General features: G+C 37.8%; 1 protein-coding gene across 1 annotated transcript in view; it reads right to left on the bottom strand.

The window, feature by feature from the left end:
• MSH2 (mutS homolog 2) overlaps positions 1–19,769 on the bottom strand; it is a 46,805-nt gene that overhangs the window by 11,222 nt on the left and 15,814 nt on the right. Inside the window, exons 7-10 of the mRNA XM_030268863.4 lie at positions 9,610–9,809; positions 4,506–4,615; positions 2,355–2,478; positions 1,156–1,306 (exon numbers count right to left, since the gene is read on the bottom strand). Of these exons, the coding sequence (XP_030124723.4) occupies positions 1,156–1,306; positions 2,355–2,478; positions 4,506–4,615; positions 9,610–9,809 (585 nt within the window). The remainder of the gene's footprint in view (positions 1–1,155; positions 1,307–2,354; positions 2,479–4,505; positions 4,616–9,609; positions 9,810–19,769) is intronic.

A 19,769-nucleotide genomic window follows, 5' to 3' on the forward strand; every position in this document is an offset into this window, starting at 1 on the left:
TGAAGGTCGAAGGAAGTCATTCTTCCCCTCTATTCAGCACTCTGAGATGGCATCTCTGGTTTTGGGTTTTGTCTTCCCAGCATTGAACCTGGAGCAAATGGTCACCACAAAGGCACAGAGCTGGAGCACGTGGCACACAAGGACACGGCTCAGAGAGATGCCTGCCCAGGCTGAGAGAATTTGAGCCTGGAGGGAAGAGGCAACAGACTCTCCTTGAAGGAGGTGCAGAGCAAAAGAATGAGATCCTAAGATCCCAAGTTTCTGTAAGGAAAATTCTCATTAGATCTTATTAGGAAAGTTTTCATAAACAGTAATTCAGCACAGGAATCTTGTGCCGCACGAGGCTGTGAAGGATATTTAGAGGATGGGGTAGCCTTGGACTACCTCATCTAAGCTTGAGATAGGATTTAATTTCCAAGGTGCATCTGCTTTGAGTGAGGGATAAGAAGCAGCCTTCAACCTCAATTATTACCCAATTGTGCACATGCAAGTTTCTACTTCATTTGCTCTGTGTTAAAGCACTGAAGAACAGAGGAACATCTGATGACTGATGCAACCCTTGCTCCTGCTAAAATGCTCTAAAATGGATTAAAATTCAACAAAAACTATAGACTTTTCAACTGATCTGTGTCAGAACTGCTGTCCATACAAGGACACACTGAAACATACTCAATTCAGCAGTTAGGCTGAAGACTTAAATTTTTTTAACAGCTCAATCAAAAGAGGCACAGAATTGAAGCTCAATGCACAGGACTAACAGAAAATAGAGAGGATTTGGAACAAAGCGGGGGAAAAGAGGTAATCAGCAGCAAATCTCTGCATGTCACATTTGGTGATAAACATAAATAGCTCTTTACCTACTGCAGCTTGTGTCTGTATAAACACTCACAGTAAAAGCAATTATGATACTTGCTGCAGCTAAAACAGAGAAATTAGCCCAAGTCAAAGGACCAAAAATAGATAACAGTTGGCAATATAAATGGAGAATGCAGCTTTTAACATAAAATCTATGCCAGTCCTTCTCAATATTTCAATCTGTGAGCCAATTAAAAAAGGTGACAATTTGTATGTAATCCAGTCTATCAGCATAATTATAAAGGAACAATTCTATTACTTTCAGAATAGGCTTAAAAAACTACCAATATCATCTCATACCTGTTAGTAAATTTCACACCATTCTTCTGTGTATCAATGATTCCATATTTTGAATTGTTACGGAGAGCTTTTTCCTCCTTACAAGTTACCCTAAAGTGATGCCCAAACTGCGAGTTTGACTCCAGTTTGATACTTTTGCCAGCTTCCAAACCTTTCAGATAAAAACAACAACAAAACAAAACAAAACAAAAAAAAGTTGTATTATCACAAATCCTGTAGCCTGTGCTATTCCTGCTCACTAGGCCTCAATCCCCATGATTTAGCCTCTCTTACATGACCTAATTGAATAGACTTACTTTGGTTCTCTACAGGTATGAGAAATACCCAGACCAAACACAAATATAGGGATTCATTCTCTGCTCTTACTTTAAAATGCTCTCAAACTGCATATTCAAATCAGGATCACAATTATTGCTAAGAATTCTCCAGGATGCAAGGACATTCTGCCTTGCTGCTGTTAGCACAGCACCTTTACTCCTGTGATCCTTCTGCTAACACATAGTTCTCTTACAAGATTTCTCATTTCATCCCTACACAATCTTGGCTTTCCTTCTTCTCATCCAGGTATTATCTTTACACTAAAAAAAAAATCAAGACAAAAAAGAAATGGAGGGTCTTAAAGGTACAGGCCAATTTTCCTTGCCGTATTTGCATTAAAAGTTGGTGGCTTTTTCTTTTTCTTAAAGTTGCTCTTTCAATGCCTGATTCATCAGCTGCACATGGAATTTTCTGCATAGGATGATCAACACTTCTAAGGTCTAATTTGTTTATGAATTATATTTTGCAAGGAACATCGAAAGCAAGCTGAATGGACACTCAGGATAATGCACAGAGGGGGGAAAAAAATCTCAGTAAAGGTCCTCAAAGAATGTGAGGACCTCAATCTCAGTGAAGGTCCTCAAAACAGAACTAGACCTAACCAAGAATTTGATGAATTAACAGTTCTACAAAATGGATTCTGCAATATATATGATAATTTCTGAAATAATTTGGAATGTTGTTTAAAAAAAAATTAGGGCAAAGTTATAAACCAAAAATCTCTCTGTTTCCAACAGCTTGTACCACAACAACCAAAGTCAGCCCAACTCAATAATATCAAACATCCTTTAACCCTTTAACTTCTTTACACCAGATTTTATCACTTGCTTGCAAAACATTTCACAAAGGAGACACGAATCAAAGGCAGTTCCAAACCCTACCTAGTTCTTTGGCTGCAGTCTTTAGTAAGGACTGCATTTTTTCTTCCAGTTCATTCATCTTTTCTCTCAATTCTGTTAAATTAGGATCAAAAGAAGCCTTGACAAGAAATTCATGATTCTCCACCTAGAGAAAAATAACAAGAAAAAATTTATATGAACATAAGCAATAATTTAAAAAAAATCATCTTCCTGATCATACACAGTGAAATGAATTTACTTAATAATTCACACTCAATTTTTTATACATATATAATGCTGTCATGCAATGTTGTTTGTGATAGTTGGTGCCTGGTTCAACTGCAAAACAAACACATCTGAAATACTTGTTTTCTCACATAATGTACTTCATACACACAACATATACCAATTTAACAGACTCCTTTCTGCTGAAATGGAGTTGTCTGCACAACGATTTGCAAACAAATGACTGATTAGATAGCAGGGCAAAAGTGGAAGTCAAAGGGAATGAAATTGTCATGTACATGATCTGTCTGCCACCCTGGACTTAGCTAATCAAGACAGAGCATGGGGTGAATCAAAACAAGAAGCCTTTGGAAACTGAAGTTGCTGAATCAGTAATTTCTGCCCCAAAAGCAGCTATAGAAGTTTAGGAGGAACCTACATAGTGTCACAAAAAATCCTACCAATTTCAACTTAGCTCTTGAGTTGAAAAGCAGATACAGTTCCTTGTAAGCTTAACATTTTTAGAGGCAAGGATGAAGCATTCCATCTTTTTCCTGTATTTCAACTCTTTTCTCTCCCTTCCCTGTGCTTCTACTGCCAGGTGGTTATGTACCAAAAGCACCACCGAACTTTGAAGTTGCCCTGACTTGAGGAGGAGGCTGGAATAGAGGGTTTTTCAAAGGCCCCTTATGATTCTGTGATAAATAGGAATGGAAGTGACAGTTTCTCAACTTTTATTACAGCTAGGTAAATGAATAACCATGTCCCACGCTTTTTGAACTTAAACGTTTCTTTTTATATTAGAATGGATTATTGACATAATTTAGTTGCTATGACAACCTATCCTTCAATTGCACTCAGAAAAGAACTGTGTTTTTTATTCGAACTCCCTCAAAATCCAAGAGGAATTTCAAGTCAAAGTTCAAATTGTAATGTTCATAGGCACAAGGTTTATTCTTCTGGTAAAACCAGTGCTGTCTTATCTATAGACATTTTCCAGCACCTTGAAGGGGAGGAAAAACCAAATCCAACATGCCAGATTCTATGGAATTTGACTAAAAATAACTGACTTGTTATTCTGTTTAGAAGGACAACAAAACACTTTTAAAGTAGAACCTGAAAAGAAATTTGAAGAGCTGGACTATGAAGGGTGAAGGCTTAAACAGATGTTACTTCTAAAGAAAACAGAGTCCCAGGGCACACAAACTGCATTAACAGATGGTCTGTAACTGGTATAAAGCTATAAATTTCTTCATTACCATACATCACAAATTACAGCAACATGTCAATCAAACAAGTCCTTCCATAAACAGTAAAATGCAGTTGATGGATGCACAACACAATACAAAGAAAGAAAATGCAGTGCTCCTGCCTTTGGAGAAAAGTCTGCATGTTCAAAATTTTAAACCCACTGCAGTTCTCACAAATTCAACAAATGGCACTTACTACCATATCTGGCACAAGTTTATGTAGTTCTCTTATTTCTACAGTCAGCTGAGACCTTCACTTAGAATAATCCTAACCCCTGGTTAATAAAAAAAAAAAGGAAAATCCTAAAAGACTCCCCAAGTAATAAACATACCCTGGGGTACACTCTAGATTTGACACATATCACTGTAACTTTAAAAATACAAAGAAGTAGAGAAATGACAAAATTGCTTCTCCACTTTTAATACTGATGAGATCTTTAAAACATAGTTTCAGGTCCACAGCATCAATGTACCCAAATAATTTTTTCACTGGCTAGGTAATTTCAGATAGTGGGTGAATATCCTGTTGAGTACCTTGATATACTAATAACAGCCTTCATATATTTCTAAATGCAGCATATATTTATATATATAGCTAAATTATTACTAGGTACTTAATACAGAAGATCAATTACATTTAGTTCATATAGGGCAGACTGCAAAGCTCAATAAGAAGCTTTAATTGCTGAGTAAACCCCACTCACAGAACATTTCATACCTTTTCCATGTCCAACGTTGTTTCTATCATCTCCAGAAACTTTGAGAAGTCAGAGCAGATATCATTAAGAGGTGTTATAAATACAGCCAACAACAACATCTGGTGAGCTCCTAAAACAAACAAACAAGAAAAATTATCATTCAGAAACCCCCACAGATTTACCAGAATTCAGTTATCTAAGATCAACAACACAACTGCTTATCTGGTTAATCTTACAAAGATGGGCTATGATTATTTCACTGAAACACATGTACCTTTTTCTAAAACTGGCATTATCCCATCTACATTCTGATTAAGCTTGTACCTATTCTGTCACCTTTGTTCATAACTGGGGGTGTTAATTCCTTTCTACTATGAGTAAAACAACAACAGTATAAAAGCAAACTTGCTGTCTGAATATTACCAGTTCTTGCACATAAAAAGTTGACATACCTTCTGCAAAGAAGGTAGGTCTCATCTTCCACACTCACAGCTTTTAATTTTTCTTAATAAAATGCTACATAATACTGGGACTATTTGGTAATTACAATATGCACATAGCAACTGAAGTGTACGTTATCAGCTTTTGTTTTCCACAAAAAACGACCACATAGTATAACCAGGTCTTTACAGTCACTTCTTCCCACTAGAGAGGAAGGCATCAAGATTAACAGAGATCCTCTGTAGCACCAAGTCAAACTGCACAGAACACATACTGGTTGGAAGTCCATGGGGCACCAAAAGCATTGAACACCAAGAGCAGTTCACAGTCAACTCAACATGCACAGATATTGCCAAATTTGTGAAGGAAGTATTTTATTCAGGTACACATAAGCTAGAAATAAGCACCTATATCCCGCAGCCAGCTGTGGAAACGTTCTGTCAGTAAATGCATGTTTACATCTTTTCAGCCACTTCAAGTTATGATTTAACCACAGAAAGATTAGCATTATTGACTATATGATTTACAAAAAATGTCTCAAAATGAATCCAATGCTATGAGCTTAGACTCACTGAATTACATAGAGAATTAGGTTGCTTGCCTCTAATGTTTACAGGCAGGGCACCTTAACAGAGAAATACAGAATTAAGCTCTGGATAATCCAGAGCCTCCCAATTTCTTACCAAACCAAGAAAAAAGTCCTAGCCTTTTCTAAGAAAAAGTGCCATAGAAATTTATACGAAAATTGCCATAGAAATTTATAGAAAAAGTGCAATAGAAATTTATAGAAAAAGTGCCACAGAAATTTACAGAAGTTACACAGTGAGGAGCCAAGTGAATCTCTCCTCTCTCACTTGAAGTAGAAAGAAAAAGTTTTTTCTACCATGCTTTTTTACTTCCCCAGTCTGTCAAACCTTTAAAATGAAAGTTCTAAACTAATATCTATTACTAGAGAAAAAAGTTACATATTGTTGAGAGATTACTAGAGTTGCAAAAATGGAGTTTTCTGTTGACTAAAAATCTTCAAAAGCAAGAGATATTAAATAAACACTGTTTTAAATTCCAAATTTCTTGCTTACTTTCTTAATATCTTGTTTTTTTCCCCTCCTGTAAGAAGACACATCTAAACCAACCTATAAAATAAAAGCATTCAACAAAGAAGGAAGAGATTGAAGAGCGGAAGTTTCATGTCCATTCTTCAGAATGGACTTAGCACTTCCCAGTGCTCCAGCTGACAGAATACACAGCAAACACAATGAAATTATCTTCCATATTCTTGAAACAATTGTGCTTGAAATTAAAGTAGTATTATAATTTGTTTTCTTGAGTAGGGAAGTTTCATGATGCCATTTCATTATTTAAGCTTGAAGGGTATATCTGAGATACCACAGCAAATGTCACATTCAAAAGTTAGAATATATTAGAATCAGAATATATTAATTTATTAAGTAAATAAAATACTGATGTATTTACATACATTCATTTATATAGGTCCAACTGATACACTGCAAAATTTATTTTCATTTTTAATCGAACTTCAAACTGTGTCCAGCACTTGAAGGAAGTAAAACAGTGGATTCAGTGAATAATGAGGGTTTACAAAAATTATTTGCATATGCTTTTCTTAAAACACCTGGCATTATGAGAATATGCGCAAGAAACACCACTGAAAAATTCTAAATTAAACTCCAACATATCTTGCACCTGTATTCATAAACTAATAGAGAAGGTGCATAGTAAAAAAAAAATCCTCTTTTGCACCTACTCAACTTTATTAGGATGGAAACTAACCGCTGAGAGAAAGACTAATCAAAAGCTGAGATATATATTGATCACAAAGCCAATCTGTGCCCAGGTGCAGTTTTTAATTTAAACCATAATTTACTTACTGAAGCACAGACAAGTGTTTATTACACATGTTAAAGACTTGACAATTCATAGGGTTTTAAAATGTTGTCTGGCAATTAAAACAAAACACTAATCTTCAGACTTGAAACACACAGTTTGGCAGCAAAATGACACTGCTCTATCCAGGCAAAACAAATCCCCATGGATAAGTGCACCAGTCATTTTGATAGTGCAATGGAAAGTGGGGTAAAAGGAAAAGAACAATGGAAATTGGGATAAAATATAGTATAGGTTTACTACAGGCAGATAATATCCATATGGTGCAACATCTGTCTGAAATACTGAATGCCTGAAACAAAGGGGATGCTGCAGACCTAATCTGGGCTCTTCTAAAGCATTCAGCATGGTGGCACAGGAGGTGCCAGAGTGCAAGAGCTACGATTTATGCCATGACCAGAGTGCAGATAAAGAGGATATCACCCACTTGCAAATGATAAACAAGCTGAAAGGACATCAGTTCCTCCAGGACTCACAGATGCATTTATCTTTTTAAGATGTGTGAATTCATATAAATGCAGAACAGAAGGCTGCTTATAAATCCACTAAAATATGGAAGCTATCAGTAGCTTATATTGGAATAAGATAAACCAGAAATAGATCAACACCTTGAAAACTGGGCTAATAGAAATGAAGTAAAATGTAACACTGAGTAAGATGACACGTTGATAGATAAATGTGCTTCCACTATGAGTAAGGGAATAATCAGTTGGATATGACAAAGGATGGGAAACAGCCAAGTTACAGGCTGTAACACACCAGTGCAACAGTCTGGGAAAGAACAGGACTGAAGAAAGCAGTAAGGGGTATTCAGTCACTGTTCACAGTATGGTAAAAATACACCTGACACCCAGCACACAATTCCTGTAGCCTGCATATTTACAGACTTAAAGAGTGTTTGTTTGAGATGGGAAGGAAGATGCTTCAGCAGCTTCTTGAAGACAGAAATCTTGTAAGGACCCAAATTTCATGCCCCAGCAGTCAGAGTAATGAACAACTGCTCTCTTTTGCTAGCTAGAGCAAAATGATTTGATGACTCAGAGTCCTTTCCCACCTTATGGCCAAACCAGAAAAAAGCCATCTTCACTCATCACCCTCCTCCTCAGGTTCCACCATCCATAAAAACAAAGATTTCAACAACACAATGCTTCATTTTGAGGGAAAGTCAGTCACAGCTGATGATTTCGTGGTTGTTCTATGTCCCCATAGCTGCTCTGTATCACCACAGCCATTCATAGGCAAGGGAGTTCTGAAACTGGCACATACTCAGAATTGCCAAAAATCTTTCTGACTTTCCAACCCTTGATGAGTTACAACATTCTGTACAGTCAGAAACAGAAATTACCAGATCCAGTCTGAATCACTCATGTACACTGAAAATTACCAGACCACTCATATACCTTGAACAGGTGGTACAAGTACAAAGAAAAATAAAAATAACATGCCACTTATTTTAAACTATCTTTAATACACTGCTGGTGACTGCCCTACTAAGTCCAACTGATTCATGTGTAGAACAGGAAGAACCTTTTGCAGTCTATTAACTTTTCCATATGGTGAGCTTAGCAGTTTGCCTTACACAGCTTGCTCCTCAAAACTCTAAAAATGGAATTGTTTTCCTACCCCAGTGTTATGATAGAGGAACTCTGTTGATCCAAATGGCAACTAATATAAAAAGAAGTAAATACAGGAAGCAAGCATTCTGAACTAACACCTCAGTACAGGATGGGAATCCAAGAGCTCCATGTCAAGGCTAAAACAAGCAGAGTCTGTTTGGAAAAGCCAAATGGACACAACTGAGGCAGCTGAAGAGTGACACAGCTTTTTAAAAACAAACACAAACCAAAGAGTTACATCCGTCAGTTCCTTCAGAGTTTCAGATCTTAACTGCTCTTGGAAATAACGCAGCCAATAAAAAATTGATTTATTTTTAGATTAATATTGTAGAAGCTTCATTACTGAAGTCGTAAAACTGTAGTACAGAAAAGTATAAGACACTGGGTAGCTTTATTTTCTACTGAAATAGAGGAAAGAAATTTTTGTAGCCATACAATTTCTAAAAACATTTGTTTTTCAGGCTTTGGTGCTTGCTTTACACAAAGGGCATTTCTAACAAATTAATGAGCTTCTATAGAAATGAGCTTTCTGGTAGGTTACAACTGCTGTTGCTAAATTGAATGCTGATCTTATTCTGCATTTTCTTGGTAATATACAGAAAAGGGAAAAAACAGCAGCTTTTTTACTTTCTAAACTTGCTTGACACGGCATTGTGCTTCCTACTAATGAGGACTGCAAGAAATCCTGCCATGTTACTTGTATCAAATGCAGAAGCATTATGATTTAAAAAACTCAAACATTTGAGTTGTACCACTAATACTTAAACTGGGGGGATTTTGTGTTTAATTACAACCCAAAGTGGATGACAACACTATTGTATGAATGGTATCTCGTGTGTAACATCACAGTACACGCACAGCTGGTCAGGAATTCCTAGTGACAAGTCCGTGTCAAAGATTCCCACACTACCACCCAACAGTTCAACATCCCAGCTACACACTAATTGGAGCACATTTTCCTGCAAAGATTTGACTATGAATATTTTTAAGTATCTGACTGACATTTTGGAATTTCAGCTCATGTAAAATTCAAATGTGTTTAAGCTTTATTCCTGCAGCAAAAGCACACAGGGGAAAAAAGTCATCTTTGGAAATCTACGCTCTATTTCTTTGCATCATCAGTATACCACAAAACACTGAGAATAGATGGGGGTAACAATACCTTCATGTTTTTCTAGCGCTTGTACAACATTAGGCAGTTGATTGATAGCCTGGAACATTCGGTAACAGTCTTGTAGGTTTGCTGCTTGTCTCTGAAATTTCTTTGCCAGCCGGTTGAGGTCTGGAAAGCGTCGTAACAGATCTTCTTGAAGGCACTGACGTAGCTCTGGATCCATCACAAAAGCTTCAACCAAATTCAACCTACATAAGAAATTCATAACCATGATTAGCATGGCATGATCTGTAATTCTTTTATGTGACCAGTTATCTGACAATTTCTATTTGTAGTTTCTCCATGGCTGTATCCACTGGCCAACTTCCCTGGTTAAAAAAAAAAAAAAAACAAAAACAAATGAAAACAGGACAACACATGAGCTGAGAAAACAAGGAGATTTAACTCGTGTCAAGCTTCTGTATTTTGAACAGTCAGGGTTTCTAATGAACAGCGTTGGAGTGCAATTTTTCCAAGTGCAAATACCAACATCTGTCCTGCAGGTAAAGCTGACTCAGAATTCACTTTGAGATTAATCCTTTCCCTTCACTACCAAAAAAGTCTTCTAGTAGTCTATGGAAGAAGAGGTATTAAAGAGGAAAAAACCCCACTGCTGGCAGAGTTTAGCTACCTGTGGTCAGGGCCAGCATGGACACTGTGCAGCAGTGCAAGCCTGAACCACAGGATGGGAATCCTCATGGCTGGAAGGCACTGACCACTCCAAGCCCTGCTCAAAGCAGAGTCACAGCTAAAGCCAGCTGCAAATCCTGGGGGTCCCCAAGGCTGTCCCACTGCCAACCCCTGGAACACAGCCCCAGTGACTGACCTCCATGGGGACTTCATGCCCCTGAGCCTGGCAGCTGAGGGTGTTTTCAGTGCACCACTAGTCCCTACTCTGTGAGATGTCACAGGAGACAGTGACAGCTCAAGCCACAATATGCAACATTTCCTGCTCTTCCCTTATCCAACCACCTAGTCTATTTACTGTAGAAGGTTACTGGGTTAGCCAGACACAATTTTCCCTCTGTAAATCCATGCCAACTACTTCCAAACTACTGTTTGCCTAATGACAAAATCGGGGAACTGCATTCTTATCAGTGAGGGCACTATCTGCCAGCCTTGCCACCACTGACTCCCAGCTTGCCTTCCCTTGCTCTGTTGCTCCCTGACATTTTGGTTTAGTGTTTTGTTGGGGTTTTTTTTCTGTTTCTTTTTTTTTTTTTTTTTTTTTTAGGTATGGGGGCTTTAAAATAGTGAAATAAATATTCTTTAAGTGCTGAAAGCAAGCATAAAATCTCAGTAAGAAGTGACAGAGCATTAAATTATATTTCTCCACTAGAATGCGAGCACAATTTCATACTTTTTTTTGGGTTTTTGCATCCGTTAATATTGCCATCCCTACACATTTTGCATTTGCAGTTAAAAAAAGAAGTCGGATATTATTAATTTTGGAACGCCGGGGGGGTCAGGGTTCTTTGATCACACTTTCAGAACACCAAGGAAGAGCTCTGCCTCCTTCAGAGACCTCCCCATATTACATACTGTGCTGATTTCTGGTTAATAATATCTATCAATATCTTTGCTTCAGCAGAGAAGTTAATTTTATCTAGAGACATGCAAGCAAGGAAAGGACAGCTTGCACCACATTATTCCTGCTGGTTTGCTTACTGGCAGAAAAATGAACTTGTTTCAATTACAGTAACATCTGCATTTGCAAACTGCATTGGAAATGACGATTTTTTTGTCATTCTGACAGCAGAAATCTCTACATTACACACTGCAGTGCTGTGCAGAGTGCCAGACACTGGCAACACTACACAGGGGTTAACACGGTCCACTGCCCCAGGTAATTAGCAAAGACAGGAAACAAAGGCTTTGGCTAAAGCAACACAAGAGGTAGACAGCCCTGGACAGGTAGTGGTACATTTCTGTCTACAAAAAATCCTTCTGTTTCAAAAAGTATTCTACCCCCACACTCCAGTGAATTTTCTGTATTATACCCAAAAAAAAAAAAAAAATCAATGAAAAAGATGAGAGAAGGATCCTTTCTCTACATTTATCCATTCAACTACAGTCTTAATACATAATTTGAGAGATTGACATTAGTGACACATAAGGGTGCTTTACTTCCAAAAGAAACATTAAAGTTTCAGCATGTACACTAAGCTTGTCAGAAATAGAGAGGAAAATACTGAAGATATCAACTTCAAGAACACAGAACAAGACTTTTATGAGAAACATCATAAAAGCCAAGCAATTTTCCATTCTGATCCCTGTTGGTGTTTCTGAGCACGATTTCTAGCTTTCAGATTTCTGTCAAATGGTTTGGAGGAATAACAAGAATACAAGATCTCTTCACAGCAGATACATTGCCATGTTTATCACAAAGCCCTCACCCAGGGCAGACCTCACTTAGGGCTCACATCACAAACTCTTCTCTCAGAAGTGCCAGCAGCAACCAGTGACCAAACACAGCTTTTAAAGACCGGATATTGTTTAAATATTGAGGGGAACAAAAGCAATTAGAATGAAACCAAACTAAAGACACCTGATACAACTGCCTAACAGCCTAAATATGAGCCCACTAACCAGATGTGCTCCTTCCCCCTAAGGGTTTAGAGAAGGAACCAACCTGCCAACATGAACCTCCCCACAGGAACAAAGCAGCTCAGTCATTTTTAGTCCTGTAATCTGGAAACAATTCCTTTGGCAAAAACAAAGCAGAATTTATTATAATCTTCTCTATTTAGCATACCCATGTATTCCTACTGTTACCTTCCCTGGTGTTCAACAGTTATAGTCATGGCAAACACACAAGAGGTTGTACTATCCTGATGTGATGTCCTCTCACTTCCCAGGTATGATGCAAGATTTGTAAACTTATTCATTACTTTTCCATTATCAAAATACCATCACACCATCGACCCGTAAAGAGGAACTAGTTGCAAATACCTTCAAGTTTTATTATAAGGAAAACTGCATGAATTTCTTGTTTAAAAGCACCTTACTTCACTTTAAAAAATCCCAGCATTTCTTCACTTTAAAAAAGCACCAGGAAGAAACATTTGGAATGTTTATCCAGTATGAAAAGTGAATTTTAATCCAGAGAAATACTATTCCTGCCTGCAGCAGGAAACAAGAGTTTTCTGGGTTTACCCAACCTGCTTAAACTACTGACTACTCCATGATTTTAACTTTGAAATTTCACGTATAAAAACCATTTTTCTCATTTTGATGACCAATTTCACACATGCAAGAATGTGCAAAATTCTAGTTCGCCATCAACATCAGATGCTATCTTGCCCTCTCATGGCTTTTGTTTAAAGTCAGAGCTTAGATTCTCTTCCAAGAGGTCCTTAGAAAATCAATAATCCTAGCATACAGTTATATGCACAGAATCACTTCTGAAAACTTCTTAAATTCTGCACAGCTGCTGTAAGTCATTCAATAACATCTCAAGCACAGCTTCTGTAGTCTTGAGCTTATCTTTACCGGGATCTAGATTTTTTTTCCCATTTTTGCCCTTTGCCAAACCCTTCGCTTTCATCCCATGACTCCCTCAGCTTGTTCAACAGCCTCTTGGATAAGACCTGTCAAAGGCATTTTGAGAGCTCTAATTTATTTTTTCCCCTCCTCTTTTGTCCACAATGACAAGTTCAAAGAGTTCTCAGATCAGCACGAACAATTTTCCTCTGCCAAAACCATGATAATTAGACTAACATTTCTTGACCTTTCTGGTAGTGTTCTGTCTTCCCCCCTACACTTGCCAACCACAAAGATACATCTGACAGGTTTGTGTTCATGCCACATTTTGCATAAAAATTTCCTGTTGGTAAGAATACATACAAGGTTGCTGAATAGAAAACCATTAGCCATGAATAATGCTTACAAGTAACGATGAAATCAAATGATAGGTTGTTTTTAATATAATGTTCAACTGGGGGGGGGGGGGGAAGGAAATTCCAAATTAAACACATTTTAAAAATCGAAGAAAGTGTAACCAAACAAGAGCTGACAAGACTAGATAACTCATTTCTGCCACACAGACAAAAGGAAAGGAAAATAGGGCAAACCTTTCCACCACAGATCTAAGGCAGCAGAGTCAAGATAACAGAAACAATTATGTAGTGACACCACACTAGAACATAAAGGAAATCTCTGTTTCAAGACAGTTATTTAAATTTGCAAAAACAGCTAGCAAGACTGCAGCTAATGTAACTGAAAAGCATCACCAGTGTTTTTATTTGCATCACCAGTGCTTTAATTTGGAAACAGCAACCACCTTTTATTCCTGCTAAGCACAACCATGGTTGTTTACCAGCTTTGAATTCTGTGCTCTAACAAGTATCATTAGGCTTAGTGTGCTCTGGGAGACAGAGAGAGGGAAAAAAACACTCATCTCCAAGTTTCTGCTGTATATTCCAGAACCCAACTCAAAACATTCCATCTTCTCCTCGGTTTTGCTGTTAATCAGAAGCATCTCTTGAACCAGCTTCTGACAAAAGCCCAATGTACCACACACACAGAGAAAAAGACAACAAAAATCTGTTTTTCTCAACCTCATATATGTCACACACTTTCCCGAGCCTTCACACACTGCTTCCCTTCCACTGATGTCTGCATCACATCTGACACCAGAAGAGATTGCTCCTTCCCTTGCTACCTGTGCAGCATTTTTCATCACCATTTTAAGGTGCCTCAACACAGACATTGTCAGGAGGGTCTAATTCTATTTCTAGGTTCTTATACAGCTAAATATCAAAGTTTAAGTTAATAGAAAACATTACCCATGCCAGATTTCTAGATAGATTTTTATGAAGAAAGAAAAGAATTCTGGGTGTAGAAATAATAACTAAGCTAACAGACTGAAATAAAAAGTCACAGTTAGAAGAAACACAGTATTTATAATGCCTCAGGAAGATTGGCCAGCACCAAACAAACCCAAAAAACAAAACAAACAAATCAAACAAACAAAACCACAACAGAAACCAAACTAAAAACCCACAAACAAACACACCAAAAAAACCAAAAAAAAACCCCAACAAACCAGTGTGCAATAAGATGAGTTATAAAGCATCTGGAGTTTTAATCTCTCCTCTACCAACATCCTACAAAACCCTGGACAGCTCTGCACCTCCACCTCCCTGTCCATGCAGGAAAGAAAACACTTGCCTCAAGCACCTCTGCTCAAAAAAAGGACTCTGAGGGGTTTTTTTATCATTTCATGAAACTGGGATCCATATGTAATCACTGTGAAAAATGCTAATGACTTGGTTTTTAAAATTTTAAGAGTTTAATAATAATAAAATGGTTATAAAAATAGTAATATAATTAGGGTAATAAAGTTTCGAGTTAGGAGAATTATAAGACAATAAAAAGTAAAGCATTACGGACATCTGGATGCTTTTGGATACTAAGTTATGAAAAGTATGTTTTGTGAACAAAGGAATTACCCTTAAAATAATATACTTGTATATTCATATATCTTTTATGGTTATGTACACATTTTATTTAAAATAAGAAACTCTGTTTGTTGTACGTCAATTTTTTTTTTTTTTAATTTTTATGGCATCTTTTGAGTTTGAGTAAGGCTTGAAGAAATTAGTTTCTTCTGATAAGAAGCTAAAAATTCTTCTTTTTTAGAAGATTTAGGTGTTCTTCGAAGTGAATATTTCATTCTTAAAAAAAAACAAACTCCCCCTACATACATAGTCTCTATTTCTACATTATGTTAAAACCTAAAACTATATTTAACACACTACTTTAAAAAATTAATATAGCATAGCTTTCTAACACTACGCATATAATATTCATTGTAATATTTGTGAAAAGCCAATCATAACATATGCACTTTTCACAATCACTAATACATATTTAATAATGAGTAATATATATTTATTTATTACTTCAGGGTAGTAACTTCAAATCCCAGTTACTCATAGACATTTTCAGAAAAAACTGTACTAACTAAAAATCCCACATAACACAAGGAAAAAAGTGTTAACACTGAAATAAACTAAGAATGCCCTCTCTTACAGGAGAAGCTGACTTATTTTAAGAAGAATTTAAAGTCTGTCACTCCCCTGACTATCCAACAGGTGAGACTTCTGAAGAGAATACATTTGTATTCTCTGCCTGCTAAATAACTTTTTTTTTGACTGCAGATTAAGACCACCTTTCCTGTCTAACTGTTCTACTTGATTATGTAGAATTTTAATCAAGAAATACCACTTACAAAAGCAGCATATTAAGGACTGCTTTAAAATATACTAGACTTTCATCTCACCACAAGTTTCAGAATGCGCACAGCTGTAGCAGTTTAATTTCATGTTTTCTTTATACAAAGCAAAGTGGAAAAATACCTCACATACCATTATTTTGTTTCCCTAAGGTTTATTTCAAACTCAGATCTCTTCTAAATCCAGTGTGGCCAAAGCAAATCTTCCCTGGACATGCTTAACCTAGACATGTAAAAGGATACCTACCGCCTTACCTGTTCTAATTGGGCTTTTTTTTTTTTTTTTGCACAAGGCACACAGTATTTTAACATCCTGGAGGAAGCCCAGATACAGCAAGTTGCTGTAACAGATAAATACTTCACATACTTTTTTTTCCAACCAGAATTTTTTTTTCCAACCAGAAATAAGCAAGGCACTGTCCCCTAAGCTCCCTTTATAAACTTTTCCTGATGACCAAGTTGTTCCCTAGACAACCATTTCTCTCCCAAAAATCAGGTATAATCCAGTTTGCTGCCTCAGGTAAGCAGTAGAGACCTTAAATTTACACAGCTCTTTTCATGCCAAAGAACTTCAGTATGCTTTACAGCCTGTGAAGTATTAAGGCAGACACCTAAGATCAGCAGATGGGAGCCTAAATCAGAAATCTGAACCCTGGTAACTAAAAATTACTTTAGTAATTCAGCACACAGCAGCATAAAAATCACATTGACCATCCCAGGTCATTTTGCCTCAGACAATCAGAGCTGTTGCATGCATTTATAAAAATAACATCTAAAATTTCTCAGACAAGCACAAAGAAATAACAATGCAAAATAGCTAGGCAACCCACGCATGCTTTTGAAAGTGCTTAGTTATGCACCGAAGACTTTTTATATGAAAATACAGCAGTTTTTGCAAACAATCAGAAATAAATGTAACACAAACCCTGAGGAATAAAGAACCAGCAGCTTTAGAGAGACTAATACCATCAAAAGCCATTTTATTTTAGTCATACATCATAGGCTTAGGATCACTGATCTCAGGACCCACTCAGCTCATACTGGAGCCTTTGCACAGCCAGAAGTTGCTCTGGTTTCTGGCAGCTCCAGCTGGAGGCAACATTTGCCCAAGCCACAGGTATAGCCTTGGAAGGGCCCCACCACAGGCACAAGTTCTTCCAGTGCTTTGAACACACTAGATCTGAATCCAGGTTTTTGATTCACCAAGAACTCAGAATGTTGCTTTCTGCATGAGTTGTACACACACCTCTCCAGCACTTCTTACATTTTAGACAGAATATCCCAAGCAAAGGGTCAAAATCTTACTGCTGTTTTAATGAAATTGTACCAATTTGGAAATACAGTATCACTCAAACTCCAAAATCTTGTGTCTGAGTGTCACTATTGGACACGAAGTAAGTATACAAACGCTTGGTAAGTGCAAAGGCTTAAAAAGAGAGCGTTTTCAAGCATCTGGTATTTATAGAATTCCAGAGCTGACCATGGATTGGAGGATGGAATTACCACCTCTCCAACCACACTGGTCAAACCAACAGTCCATCAATCCTCTCACAAAGAAGAATGCAAAACAATTGTTATTTACATGAACAGTGTATGAGAACCCTAGTAAAAATATGTAAACAGATCAGAAGGCTGAAGAAGTTTTATGAGAACTTTAAAACTTTCAAAAGAACTGTAAAAGAAAATTTAACACTTTAAAAAATCAGGGCAACATCTGAGTATCACAAGCTGTTCACCTGAGCAAGCTCTCCTCCAGCTCTCCCAAATTTGCATGGACACACAAGGGCCTATAATTCAGAAGCAGACAACCCAGCCAATTCCAAGACACCCAGACTTCTTCCTACTATCTGCCAAACAAAGAGCAGCCTGAGCCTTCACAGGGACTCCCCTCCAAGCTAAATGGCTCAAAACCTTTCCCACCTGCCCTTGCCCAAACCGTGCAACCTTTTCATTGTTTCGTCCTGCCATGTGAGCACAAAGCTGGTTTTGTTTCCTCAGTTTCTGAATGTTTCTGTATTATCAAATTACCTCACAGCTTCCCTCCCTGAAATTCACTGTCACAACCTAAACACCCTCAAAAAGCTAAACTAAAAGATAGTTGCTTACAAAAGAAAACATTGAAGATGATAGTGAAGAAGTCAAACAGTGTATATTCTTCCTCAGTTCAGAATTTGAAGTGCATTACTGTTTCATGTGAGGGTGTGAAATTACAGGCTTTTAACAAATTAGAAGATATTGTACCATACAGTAGATTAACAGAAACAGCAAATCAGGAACAAAGAGCCCCGGCGGGATGCATTTCCCAGTTCACCTGTAATGCCTGTGCTCTTAGAGAGACAATGCTGCCACCCCAGTAAGACGACAGCATTCCTTGGACTCTGATCATCTCTCTAGCTTCTTAAAAGATTTTGCAGTCATTCACAGTTCTAGACCCAAACAGAGTACCAAAGCTTCCCCTCTGCCAAAACGAAGAAGTCAGAGAGACCAAAGAGGGCCTGGCTCAGGTGTACAGCTGGAGAGCTGTCCTGCTCTGTACCCAGCCCAGCCACAGAGAGTGGAGGAACAAACCCTGGGAGAGGCAGCTGTGGGCACCTCAGCTTGACACGGAGCGTGATGCTCCCAGCTGCAGCCCCCTCCTCAAACACACATCTTCATTTCTGTGGCTGGGTTTGCTTTTCACACCCCTGGCTTCCCTCAACCACCTCACCCGGGGGCGGCCCTGCCAGCTGTGGACAAGCCCAGCTATGTCCTGATGTTGACTGAAAGTTAGGGAATTATGCCCTCAAAAAGCTGGCAGAAAGCAGCACTGCCACCAGGAGAAGTGTGAGATAGGGCTGCTACCCACTGCTCTTCCACCTGCCACACTCTCTCCATCAGGTTTTACAAGAACTAAGCCAAGGGATCTATCTGCAGGCAGGGAGCTGAAGCTCTCAGAATGCACTGAGCACTAACAACTGCCCTCCACTCCATTGTAACAGTGCAGCTCTTCAGAACCCGCTCCTGTTCTCCTTTAATCTTAAATGTAACTTGAAGAGACCGTGAATATCCTATTTTTCACAGCCCTGCTGAAGTATAATCCCTTGTAATACAGAGTGCAAGGTTTGAAGAGCAGCTTTAGACCCTAGGAGAGCCACAGAAATCAAACTGCACACACTTTCCAGAGCTCTGGGTACGCAGTGCGCTACTAGGCAGCTGCAGATCAGGCTCCCTGCTGTTAAACTTCTAATATTAAGCAAAGTAAAAAAGCCACAGTCAAATATCAGTCTCATGCCTTTTCTAGCTTCCCTAATTAGTCCCTAAATCATCCTACCATGATAACAATAATGGGTATTTCTAAGTTCAGGGCAGTCCATTTTCAGAGAAATTTTGTAATTCAAATAAATGCAGTCTTCCAAGCAAACAGAGTTCACACTACTCTATATCAGTTATATTTATATAACATAAAATTAATATGGATCAGGGAAGCAACAGACTCTACACAAATTTCTGAATACACTATTTGAGTATTATGTCAAAGGTCAGAGAACAAATTAAAGCTCTGGGATTCTATCAGGGGGACCAGGCACAAAGTAACTATTTTTTATAAAAATCAAGCATTGAAAACTATGGCATATATTGACAAAAAACAAGCACGTATTGACTATGAGGCAAGACAGTGAGATCAGAATAAAAAATAAAACACAATTATCAGGAAAAGCAGTTAAAATAACACAGGATTTTTTTCCTCACAAGATACTTATCCAAGTCTGATGTCACCAATAATTCATTATTTTTGCACAAGTGCTTATGAACTTTCCGACCTCAGCAGATCAAGCAAAGTAAAGAAGAAAACAATTCTTCAGCAGAAAAATAAAACATTTGGTCTTAATTCTTGTCAGCAAAGTACCACTTGATGCAATTAAGGCTTCGCTCCTGAAGCGGACTGCTGCAA

Source organism: Taeniopygia guttata, chromosome 3 (assembly GCF_048771995.1).
Source record: "Taeniopygia guttata chromosome 3, bTaeGut7.mat, whole genome shotgun sequence".
Taxonomy (NCBI): Eukaryota; Metazoa; Chordata; class Aves; order Passeriformes; family Estrildidae; genus Taeniopygia; species Taeniopygia guttata.